Below are 12,247 nucleotides of genomic sequence, written 5' to 3'. Positions count from 1 at the left end.
TCATACTCTGCAATCATCATGCTAGCTGTAACGCTCGTCCGCTTCAAGAATCAATGACTATCCCCACATACTAATATGAGACTTTTCAGTGTGCTTTGTCCTCACTCGTACACTTCATGGGAAAACTTCCCAGGAAGTCACCCATCCCAGAATTGCTCCAAGTCAAGCACGCTTAACTACGGAGTTCTTCCGTTCCGGGCTACCAAAAACTGGATGCATCTTGTTAGTACAGGTAGTACCAATTAATTCTTATAAGCTATCACAAACTGTGCAGTCTCATACATGCACAGTCTTTGGAATCCCTCTTTCTCGGGTGTCAATTCGATTTATTCATGCATGTAACCCCCCACTGGAAGCCTGTCAGGAGCCGCTCCTTGTCCGTGCCTCTTTGCACGGGCGATCACTCCCCGCCTTCGTTAGCACTCAGGATGTTACATGCCCACCAGCTTTCGCCTGGTTCGTCCTCGAACCACACCGTACTGGAAGAGAGGCCCTGCTCTGATACCACTTGTAACACCCGGCCACTTCAAGAATCAATGACTATCCCCACATACTAATACAAGACTTTTCAGTGTGCTTTTTCCTCACTCGCACACTTTCTGGGAAAACTTCCCAGGAGGTCACCAATCCCAGAATTGCTCCAAGTCAAGCACACTTCACTGTGGAGTTCTTCCGTTCTGGGCTACCGAAAACTAGATGCATCTTGTTAGTATAGGTAGTACCAATTAATTCTTATAAGCTACTCAAACTGTGCAGTCTCATACATGCACAGTCTTTGGAATCTGTAAGAACCCGCACTGTTAATTAAGGAGTTTAATAAATTAATTATGTGAAATTAGGAAATAATTCCATAATTGAATCTAATAATTATTATGAGATTTTAATAATTATAATAAGTGATTAAGAATGCTGAAAGTCGCTTTTCGGAAGAAAAGTGCAGATACCGATTCTGCTAGTCGGTATAAATGTGTACCGAAAATTTATCCCGGAAAATTATAATAAGTGCATGATAATTACTAGAATAATATGTAGTACTTGTAAACGAGTTTCAAGTCAAAATAATGAGAACTGGTGCCAGAAACTGGTACTGGCTATGAAAAGCGCGTACCGGAAAGGTGCTCCGAAAATTATAAGAAAAATATGATAATTCTTGTAAAATTGAGTAGGTTAAGAATCCAAAGTTTGGGATTAAAATGCTAAGCGTAGCTATTAAAGTTAATATTGTGCGTTTAAGTGTTAAGCGACTATAAATACTAAAGTATGACCCAAAACCCTAGGTCATACACATTTCCTACGTGAACCTTGCTGAGTGTGGGTGACCAAAACATACCCTTTGGTTTTCTCCTTCATTTCTTGAAGCTTTGAGGCCATTTTCTTCCACTTTTTCCTTGTAAACACTTGGTGTGAGTGAGAGTCATCTTGGGAAGTGAGTAGTGACTTGTGTTCTGAGTTGTGTTGCTGTCTGAGGGAGAGTTTTGGGGCTGAGTTCCTTGTTTGGGTGGTTGGAGCCTTGTTCTTGGCTTGTGAAGCTTCAAGAAGCTTCCTTTGTGAGGAAAGGGCAAGCTTTGGTAGCATTTTTGTGTCCTTTGCTGAGTCAGGACCTTTGGAGTTGGTGGTGAGCTCCAAGAGCTGCCTTTGCCTCTGTTTTGAACCTTGGTGAGTTGTACCAATCTTGGTCTTGAGTTTTGTTGCTTAAAGATGAAGTCTTGGCATGTTTAATGAATTAAACAAGTAACCAACCGTGATATGAACCTCAATGAACCTTAAGATGCATGTTTAAGCTTCTGGAAGTGTTAAAATGGTACCTTGGAAGGATATCTTCGCGAAATGCAGAAACTGCATTGTGTCGCGAAATATCCGGATATTTGTCGTGGAATATCCGGATATTGATATCCGGATATAGGGATCTGGATATCCGGATATTGATATCCAGATATTGGATATCTGGATATTTCCTGTGAGATATCCGGATATTGGATATCCGAATATGTCCCCGAGGAATATCCAGATATTCTGGGTTGGCGAGGAACAGTAGCATACTGTTCATCCAGAACTGATCTATGGGTTTGTGGACCCTAGTTTGAGGAAGTTGAACTTCTGTAATTAATTATTGTAAGTCAGAATCATATGATTAAGGGCTTATGGCTTGGTGAGAAGCCTTAAGACGTAAAACGTAATGGAAAGGCGTTGTCTTAATATTGTATGCTTGCGATGCATGTTTATTGATATTTTATTGGTCCATAACAGATTGTGAATCTGCTGTGTTTGGACTTTGAGCTGTGGACTCTTGGCTTTGGGTGTTAGCTTGCAAGGTAAGCTTTCGTGTCCTCGGTTTAGCCATGTTGTGGTTCCACCATGTCCCATGGGGGTATGGTTATATGCATGCTGTGTTACATGCTTTGGATATTTTGAAATGCTTTTGAGCTGATATGTGCAATGGCTTATAATATGTATGTGTTGTTTCCACTTAATCGGTAAGCCTGAGTATGTGGCGTCATACAAGATAGTGAATCCGTAGGTGGGTGCAAGTAGCGTCTTGCATATTGTGTGGGTAATAGACGTGCATTTCTCTGATCAGTAGAATAGTATTGACACACATGACATGATTATCTGCTACATTGCACTATTTTAGAACTGATGATGATAAACTGCTTTTAAACTTATATTGCACATGTAAGTGAGCTTGGGGTGGAAGATCCTTGAGGACTCCTTGTCTTACTGAGATTTCTTGTTTTGAGATCTCACCCCACGTTGGGGAATGCTTATTTCAGGTTCAGGTAGTATGGTGACCGATGCCTCTGGCGGCAGGAGGCCAGAGCTTAGCTGATTATGATATTTATGTTGTATTGCTGACATGACTGGATTGGATGTTGTTTATGTTTTCTGCTCTTTATGTTTTGAGTTGAGACTTATGCTGGGCTTTGTTGCCTTATTTGGGTGTGCATGGGAGTTGTCCATGCCACTATGTTGTTAGTACTTTTGAGTCGAGTTGTATAAACTGCTAGTGGTCCGATCTACGTGTTGTAGTTCCGTGACTAGAGACATACATTATGTTATTTTAATTAATGAGGTATTTCAGTTAGCTGTTTTATTGCAATTGCATACAGGCGATGTTTTATTAATTGATTAATAAGCAAGTTGGTAATGATAATTACTTCATAATTGAAAAGAAAAAGATATTCCGCATTTTTAATTAAGCACAACTTAATACGATAGTGTGATAACATTACTGGATATATACGGGGTGTTACAGAATCCCTCTCTTTCGAGTGTCGATTCGATTCATTCATGCATGTAACCCCCCACTGGAAGCCTGTCAGGAGCCGCTCCGTGTCCGTGCCTCTTTGCACCGGCGATCACTCCCCGCCCTCGTCAGCGCTCGAGATGTTACACTAGCCACACTCGTGGTCTTTCTGCTCAAGGCATCAGCCACTACATTCGCCTTTCCAGGGTGATACTGAAGGTCAAACTCATAATCCTTCAGGAATTCCATCCATCTCCTTTGTCTCATATTAAGCTCTGTTTGATCGAATAGATACTTCAAGCTTTTGTGATCACTAAAAACTGTGAAGGTAGCACCATACAAGAAGTGCCTCCATATCTTCAAGGCGAAAACCACAGCCGCTAACTCAAGATCATGAGTATGATAGTTCTCTTTATGTGGTCTTAACTGTCTAGAAGCATAGGCCACTACCTTTCGCTCCTGCATCAACACGCACCCTAATTCATACTTGGATGCATCACAATAGATCTCAGATCTCTTCTCTGGATCAGGAAGAATCAGAACCGGTGCGATAGTCAACTTATCTTTCAATTCTTGAAAACTCACATCACACCCAAGGGTCCATGCAAATGGCACCCCTTTTCGGGTCAACCTAGTCAATGGCAAGGCGATTCTGGAGAATCCATTAATAAACCGCCTGTAGTATCCGGCTAAACCCAGAAAACTCTGGATCTCAGTAACACTCTTGGGTCTCTCCTAATCCAAACGATACATAATACGTATTGCGATTCAATAATCTTGTACACTATTTTTTTTCAAACACTTTGTAGAAAGTATATTTTAATATGACATTAAGTATCATAATTTATAGATTGACTAATCCACTTTGGTGTCATCTTTAATTTCACGTTACGACTTAAAAGATAAAGTCTCAATTCACTGTGATAAGAATACAGCCATATGATAGGGATATGGAGGTTCAGTTGGCAGAAGACTGTATTTGGTGTTGATTCGGAAAGAACTCAGAGGCTTCTGGGTTTAACCTCCTATAGTACTATTGTTGCAAATTTGAACTGTGTTTGTGAGAGATAAAATATATCAAATGACGTGTTATTGCGTAGATCTTGAAAAGTTATGTGTAATCTAAAAAATATTACCTGATTCGAATACCTCAGTTAAAAGTTATGGCCTTTCAAAGTTTTACGATTAAGCTGTTAACTTTTTGTGCCACGTGTCAATACCAGACGAGTCACGCCTAAATTAGGCGCGAATTCCTACCGGTCATGCCTAACTTAGACATGAATGGTCACGCCTAATTTAAACGTAAATGAGTGCAATAGATCCGTAAACAATTTCAAACCAGCTATATATTAGTAATTATTTATTAAAATAACAATATTTTAATTTTTTTGCCGCTGTTCTTGCATCCAATAATAGGTATTATTGCCATTCAAGATAAACACCTGTATTATAAATAAATTACTGATTATGGTTAAAAAAAATTCCTCCCTTCTCAAGACTAACATGACAACATATTAATGTTGAAATCTTATTTTTATTGGATGAATATATCGAGCAATGGGTGCGGGAGCACTTAAAATATTTTTCACTATACAAGAAGGGTAAAGAATTTCTCAAGTCAATGGAGATAAGTTATCTCCAGTGAGCCCAAAATGACATCATTTTGGTGCGGATAGCAAGGTGTTTTTGTAATTATAATATATTGCAAGGTTATATTAGTCTTTATCATTATAATTTTTTAATCTTATAACCCTAAAACGATGTCATTTTGAGCTCACTGGAGATAACTTTATCTCCGGTGACTAGAGAAATACTTTTCCCATACAAGAAGCACAGTTCTCCACAACATTTTTGATAACATAAAAAACATTTCAGATTTTTTTTTTCAATTTAAAAAAAAAAAAAAAAATCTTTTTCGGTCTGGTGATTGTATTGTTCGCGTAAACAAGAGACATGGGTGTTACTTATTTAATAAGTTGACTATTGATGCTCCTTTTCTCATCAACAAGCAAACGGAGGCTGATTCATTAATCTTGCAACCCTGCAAGATGATATTTTAGCAATCATATTAGATTTAGATACGCTGCTAACAATCATTGTTTATCTTCTCTCCTATTTTTCCCCCTTCATTTTATAAGAAAAACCTCTTGTTAAGGATGAGGAAACAAATAATATATATAATAATTTCATCTCTCTTTTATTTGGCCAACCTAGAACCAGCAAATTAATAATCACGCTTCGTGCTCGTAGCTAGGGGTGTGCATGGAGTGGTTTATCATTGGTTTTGACAAAAACCGAACAGAACCAGTTTTAAACAGTTTGATTCTCAAACCGAACCGATATTTTTTAAAACCATTTTTTTAATTTTTCAAACCGGTTCCAAAACTGGTTTGAAATCGGTTTTGATTGAAAATCGATTTTAAATCAAAACCGGTTTTAATTTTCCTTCACGTTATTGTGAGAGTGATTGTAGAAGAACAATTGAATTATTTTAAATTATAAAAAAATTGACCTTCGCTCTCTCAAGATTTATGTTACTAAGAGGTTCATTTGAACTGATGGAGGAATGTATATGTAAGGGTGTTCAAAATGTCCAAAAGAATCAAACCAATCCAAAACCAAAATGCTCCACAATTTAAAAATCGGTATTTTTAAAAATCGATATTTTTAAAAATCGGTTTCATATGAAACTGTATTTTATTTTATAAATTTGTTTTATCAAACCATAAAAATAATTGGTTATCCATGGTTATTCATAATCAATCTGCTCTACAATTAAAGAACAAATAAATAAATTCGTTGTGAGTTGTCCTTTTAATGGTGTTGATTCATCATCTTAAACATCTCAGAGACGTTAAGTCAATTAATTAATTTCGTTGCCCTTTTCGTTATGATTTTTTAACTCATCTTTGTCAATTTAAAGCCTTCGCCTTGTCAAGTTGTGAGTTTACCCGGAGGTCCGTATGTGATTTTTTTTTTGGGAGGGGGGGGGGGGTGGGGGGAGGAAGTTATTACCTTGCATAAGAAGTGTTTTCTTAGGATGTGAGCTTTCGATATATGAGCAGTTTTTTTTAAGTGAATGTTTTCTACTTGAGCTGTTTAATTTTTTTTGCTAATTTATTGTTTGGAAGTTCGAGTCAATTGACTAATATAATAGGCATGATAAAAGATTATACAATAGTTTGGTTATGGATAACCAATTATCTTTATAGTTTGATAAATAACCAGTTTATAAAATAAAATACAGTTTCATATGAAATCGATTTTTAAAAATAATCGATTTTTAAAATATAGAGCAGTTTGGTTATGGATTGATTTGGTTCTTTTGGACGTTTTGAACACCGCTACTGATAGCTTCCATGTCAACCTCAACTTCTAAACAATTGAAAAGGTACACAAAATAATTTTTTTTGTGTCACGTTAACCCTAACATGATACAATTACATTAGTTGCATAAATAATTTTTTTTAAATTTTAAATTAAAAGGTTAAAAAACCCCTTGAAACTACTTAAGGATAATTAAAAAACTAAAAAGTTATAAATAGTTATGAGAAGTGTAAAACAAACAAAAGAAAAAAGAAAAAGAAATATTAATAGCTTAAGTGATATTAGTTTTTGAAAGTCATATGTTATTAGTCCTTAAAAATGGAATGGGAAGAGTAAAAGAAAACGAGAAATGTTGCTATTTATAACGTGACATAAACTTATAAGTTGCTTCTGTGTTGGTCTGGTGATTTTAATCATGCATCATTTGCATGCCAAACATAATTGCAAGTCATAGAAAATATTGACAGAAGGCATTATCACTAGGTATGATCTTTGAGAATGACAACTCTTTTCATGGGATATGAAGTTCCAATTAACAAGTAAAATCTGATGTACGGAAACTATTATGACCAGCATGAAAACTGTTGTTTCCTAAATTTGCTTCCTTACCAATTTGGCTAAGCAGGTGAAACTAAATTGTTTCTCTTTTGTTCTTTCTTTTGCATTTTATGTTTTAGTTGTATCTGTGGTCTATGCTAGATTTAACAAAAGATTATCCAAAAATGTGTCTTTGAAAGTCAAAAAAGTAAGACGTACTGGTAGATTTTGGGAACTTCAAAGCAAAACAAAATTTTAGCTTCAAAATTTTCTTCTTCCAAATAAACAAGACTCATGATATTCCATATTTCATATGATGTTTTCTGATTATATGATGGTCTGTTGTGAAATTTTAATGATGTTTCTTTTCTCTGTTTTGATGCAGGCTGCATTATCTCCATGGTGCTGTTGTAGCTGCAGTTCTCGGAATCGTAGTTGATATGCCAATTGTATCATTTGCTGCCATATGCAAAGGTCCTTACATGCTTTTTAAAGGGTGGAATCATTTGTTTCATGATCTCATAGGTCGTGAAGGCCCTTTCTTGGAGACAATATGTGTGCCTTTTGCAGGCCTTGTTATCCTTCTGTGGCCACTGTCAGTTATTGGGGCAGTTCTGGCATCTGTGGTAGCTAGTATCTTTCCCGGTACCTATGCAGGTCTTGTTGCTTATCAAGTAAATCCTCATATAAGTTTTCAGCACTCATAAATACAATTGTTACCATAGCCTATTATGTTATGTTTGGGTTAGAGTTAGATAACATTTTTCTAATGAGTGAAATACATAGCATTTTGGTGGGTGGCTTACTCGACTGTTCCTATGATTATCTAGACTGATTCTTATTCCAAAGACAGACTGATGGTGAATTGTAGGAAAAATTGGGGATAAGGATAAAAAATAAGTTTTCAACAGTTACTGTCTCTGGACAAATTTCAGCACCAATTCCTAGTTCATCATAGGCAATACCACTCGTGTAAAAGGTGAGTGCGTTTTCTGAGTTTGTACTCAACTCATTTGAGAGGCAAGATGTGAGCCTTAAAGAGTTGACACTTAACCACTTAGAGAGTGTAGGAGAAGTTTGAAATTTCAAAACACCTTGAAAGTAAGCTTCAAGAATGCCTTTCAACTAACAGCTTGCATGATAATGCCATAACACCTTGAAAGTATATTGAAACTATTGATGCATTGATTTCTCTTAGGCATGAGATATGTTTATTTGTTCTATGAAATGCATGAGTCTTCTTTCTTGTTGGGCCTTCGGTACATTGTTGCAGCTTTGTCCCTTTATGATGAATACAGCAATGATATTCTTGACATGACAGAAGGATCCTGCTTCCCAAGGTTTTATTATGCAGTGCTTCTTGATACATGTTGTTGAGTTACCTGCAATTAATGCTCTTGATTTGTGTTTGGAAGACCTCAATATCGAAAAAAGGCTGAAATGTCAGTGACAGCTACCCATTCAAATTCCTTCTCAAGAACTTGAGGTATTCTTTTTAATATTTTGTGTCCAATGACACATGACTCACATATTACTCTTTTTTTGTTCATGTTTTGCATCATGCTTTGGGGGCTCTACTAAATAAACACTGTTCATAACTTGTGTAGCTGTTGGAGGGCTTGTTCAAGAAATATCATAAGGTGGGAGAAACACTAGTTTCTGTAAGACTAATAACACATGAAGACATACAAGAAGCTATGTCTGGTAAAGGGAGTAGAGTCATTACTATTGGTTTACCAACATATTGCCTTCTCCAAGCACTCTTGTGTTCTGCAAAAGCCAATTCCTCTGGGCTCTGGTATATTGATAAGTAAGTTGAACACTTGCTGCCCCTTTTGCTTCTGATTTTCAAGATTATTTGCTTTTAATCATCTTGATGAAATCATTTTGCTTGCTTCCTTAATACAGGTGATGATATTGAACTAACTACCACAAACAGACCAAAGGAGAATTTTTTTGAATGGTTCCTTAATCCCCTTTTGATTATTAAAGAACAAATCAAAGCAGTGAATCTTTCTGTGTCAGAAGAGGATTAACTTTGCAAATTGGTTCTCTTGAGTGGTGATCCCAATAGGGTAAAAAATTCACTTATTGGCACAGCACCTGAATCTGACATCAAACTTGCTGAACTTGATGCATTGGCTAGAAGGTATATATCTATCGGACCAAATCATGTTAGTTACTTTTAATAAGACTGCGTATAAGAATTATCCTCACTCCTATCTTTACTAGTCGGGATTTAATAGAAAATGATTATTTATATATTTTATTCTCCTTTGATTTTAGTTTCATATCTATTACACAGGCTCCAACGGATCACCAAATTTATCACAAGGTTCCCAACCTACAAGCGGCGCTTCGATTATCTTGTAAAAATATTGTCTAATGAGCTTGCTGACAAGCATGGAGCTTCAAAAATAATCAGATCAAAAAGTGCTTTTCGTCGAATTATTAGTTTGAAATCCTTCAAAGGCACAAGAACTAATGCCGATTCTGATCAAGAGTCTGAACATGCAAGAGATTTGGAAATTTCATAAGAATATCATGTTATATATATATATATATATATATATTATCCTGTAAAACAATGTGTCATATCGGGATGAGTGACCATTTTGTCACACTTTGGCAAAAAAATTTACCAGACTGCCACGCCAACAGTAAATTTTGCCAAAATGCCACGCGACATATTTCGCTACACTGTGTAGCGAAATATGTTTGCTAGTAATTCACTACTCAGTGTAGCGAAATATGTCGTATCAGGCTGCACAGTCAGCAAAAATGACACGTGTCAAGCAGGCAGAAATTCGCTACACTGTGTAGCGAATTATGCTTGAATTATGCCTGCTTGACACGTGTCATTTTTGCTGACTGTGCAACCTGACATTGCATGTTTCGCTACACAGTGTAGCGAAATATGTTGCGTGGCATTTTGACAAAATTTACTGTTGACGTAGCAGTTTGGTAAATTTTTTTGTCAAACGTGACAAAATAATCACTGTTCTGTCATATCGTGTATAGTCTTCAATCCATTTCCCCTTTGTGTGCTTTTGTTTAGTGCTATACCAATGACTAGATGTTGTTAGATATAATACAAATGTTATATAGATATAATAAAATTGTACGTTTTCCCTTTTTACTCATGAGATATAGATATAATAAAATTGTACGTTTTCCCTTTTTACTCATGAGATTAAAGAGTCTTTTAACAAAACTACTAAGAATAATCTGTCACCTCTGACCAATACATGAAGTGAACATTCTCCACGTGCTTTGCATGCTTTTGAAATGGAATAAAAGTAGCACCTTTAAAAAACAAAATTTTGGTAAATTATAAATTCCCAAAGAAAGCAAGGAAAAAAAAAACACTAAGTACCTTAAAGTCAGTCGTGATAGCAGATTTTTGTCTTCTTTTTTCTGCTTGAATATATCTATATTTTCCCACCAAATTTCCTATATGATAGACCCAAATGACCAAGTCAAATTAATTATCAAATCCAAAGCTCAAATGAGGTAATTGCAAGCCAATCAGCGTATTAACTCTTAATATATGGAAAAGTTTAATTTTGAAGGAATAATGGGTTTTTTTTCAAAAAGTTTTATTCCAAAATTAAAAAATTACTAGTTTTTAAAATTTTAAAATAAATTACTTCAAATACATAATTTATTGATGATTGTGATTTGAAAGGTGACGTTAGTTATTCAAATCTATACCTCTCTTCGTGAATATTTTCATTCTGGTTATCAAAAAGAATAAGGGACAAATTTCATCGTTATATTATGTTGAAGCTATTAAAATATTATTTTTATTATTATATTTTAAATATTCTTTTTTATTTTAAAATAAACTACTTCAAGTTCAAATGAGCACTAATCTGTTGATGTTCTTGATTTAAAGTATTCGGTTCCGTTTTTATGATATATATTTTTATTTATATTCAAAACTTAAAAAATAAATTTTATTAATTATTTTATCATTTATTCATAATTTTTAAACAATATATTTTTTTTTAATTAATCTTTTCTTTGCCAGTTAGCACCTTAATTGATTAGATTGCATTTTAAGAATATATTAATTGTTACTTGTGTACCAATGGTATACTATAATTAAATAATTAAGCATATTCGAAAATGGTCCAACATCTTTCAGTACCACGCTGGATATGGAATTTCCAATGTTAAAGATCAATCAAAGTAGAACGAAAGATCAGCAATTACCTCATTTCCATATATTAAGGATAGAGTTTCCACTTTCCACAACACCATAGTGTGCATCTTTCACCAAAAAAAAAAAACTCTGTGCACTTATTCTCCTCTTGCCTTCTCTCATACTTGCAATGGCTTGTTCTTCTTCCTCCATGGGGTCTACTTGTGTTTCTCTTAGCCATTTTCTCTGTTCCACAATGTTTCTCTGTGGCTTCAAGTGAGTTCCAAGTCGGAGACACAAAAGGGTGGGTTGTTCCACCAGCCAATGACACAAACATGTACAATGATTGGGCCTCACACAACAGGTTCCATGTTGGTGACACCATTTGTATGCAACTCATCACTCTCCTATATAGTATTCTCTTTCCCATGCACATAACATATAAAAAACACATTTTTCTTCATAAGGAAACAAAAGGGTATATTAGTAACCAACTAATTTTTTGCTTTTTTATTTTGTTTTTGTGTAGATTTTAGGTACAAGAAGGACTCTGTGATGGAGATCGGTGAGGAAGATTACAAGGATTGCAATGCCACTCACCCAACTTTCTTTTCCAACATTGGAAACACTGTGTTCAGGTTTGAACACTCGAGGACTTTCTACTTCATAAGTGGTGCATCAGGGCATTGTGAGAAGGGACAGAAGATGATTGTGAGGGTGATGGTTCCAGATGAGTCTCTTTCTCAGCATGCAAAGTCTTCTGGGCACCATGATCCTGTTTTGCCAATTGGGGTGTCTCAAATGATCTTCCTTCAGTTTGTTTTTGCATGTGTTGCTTCCTATGTAATTTGAGTACTTCTTATGATGTTAAATTCGGGTGTGTTAGGAATAGTGCATTTTGTTCTTTGTAAAGTCTCTTTCTTTTTTTATTGCTTTTGTTAAGGTCATAGAATGAGCTTGGATTATTATTTGCATGGTAGTGTTGATTTCTA

At 35.5% G+C, this 12,247-nt stretch overlaps 1 protein-coding gene and 1 pseudogene across 1 annotated transcript; both read left to right on the top strand.

The window, feature by feature from the left end:
• Window positions 1-6,603: 6,603 nt before the first annotated feature.
• Window positions 6,604-9,645, top strand: LOC133314950 (uncharacterized membrane protein At3g27390-like; annotated as a pseudogene).
• A 971-nt stretch (window positions 9,646-10,616) lies between these two features.
• LOC133314949 (early nodulin-like protein 21) lies at window positions 10,617-12,098 on the top strand (the record flags this gene model as incomplete). The annotated part of the gene is made up of 3 exons (XM_061516500.1): window positions 10,617-10,621; window positions 11,377-11,642; window positions 11,785-12,098. Coding segments are annotated over exons 1-3 (585 nt in total), but the record flags the coding sequence as incomplete, so codon positions are not given.
• Window positions 12,099-12,247: the final 149 nt, after the last annotated feature.

Source organism: Gastrolobium bilobum, unplaced genomic scaffold (genome assembly GCF_033153095.1).
Source record: "Gastrolobium bilobum isolate Gb01-03AN ecotype WA unplaced genomic scaffold, APGP_CSIRO_Gbil_v1 utg32407, whole genome shotgun sequence".
Classification (NCBI taxonomy): Eukaryota; Viridiplantae; Streptophyta; class Magnoliopsida; order Fabales; family Fabaceae; genus Gastrolobium; species Gastrolobium bilobum.
This window is presented reverse-complemented; position numbering and strand designations above follow the sequence as displayed.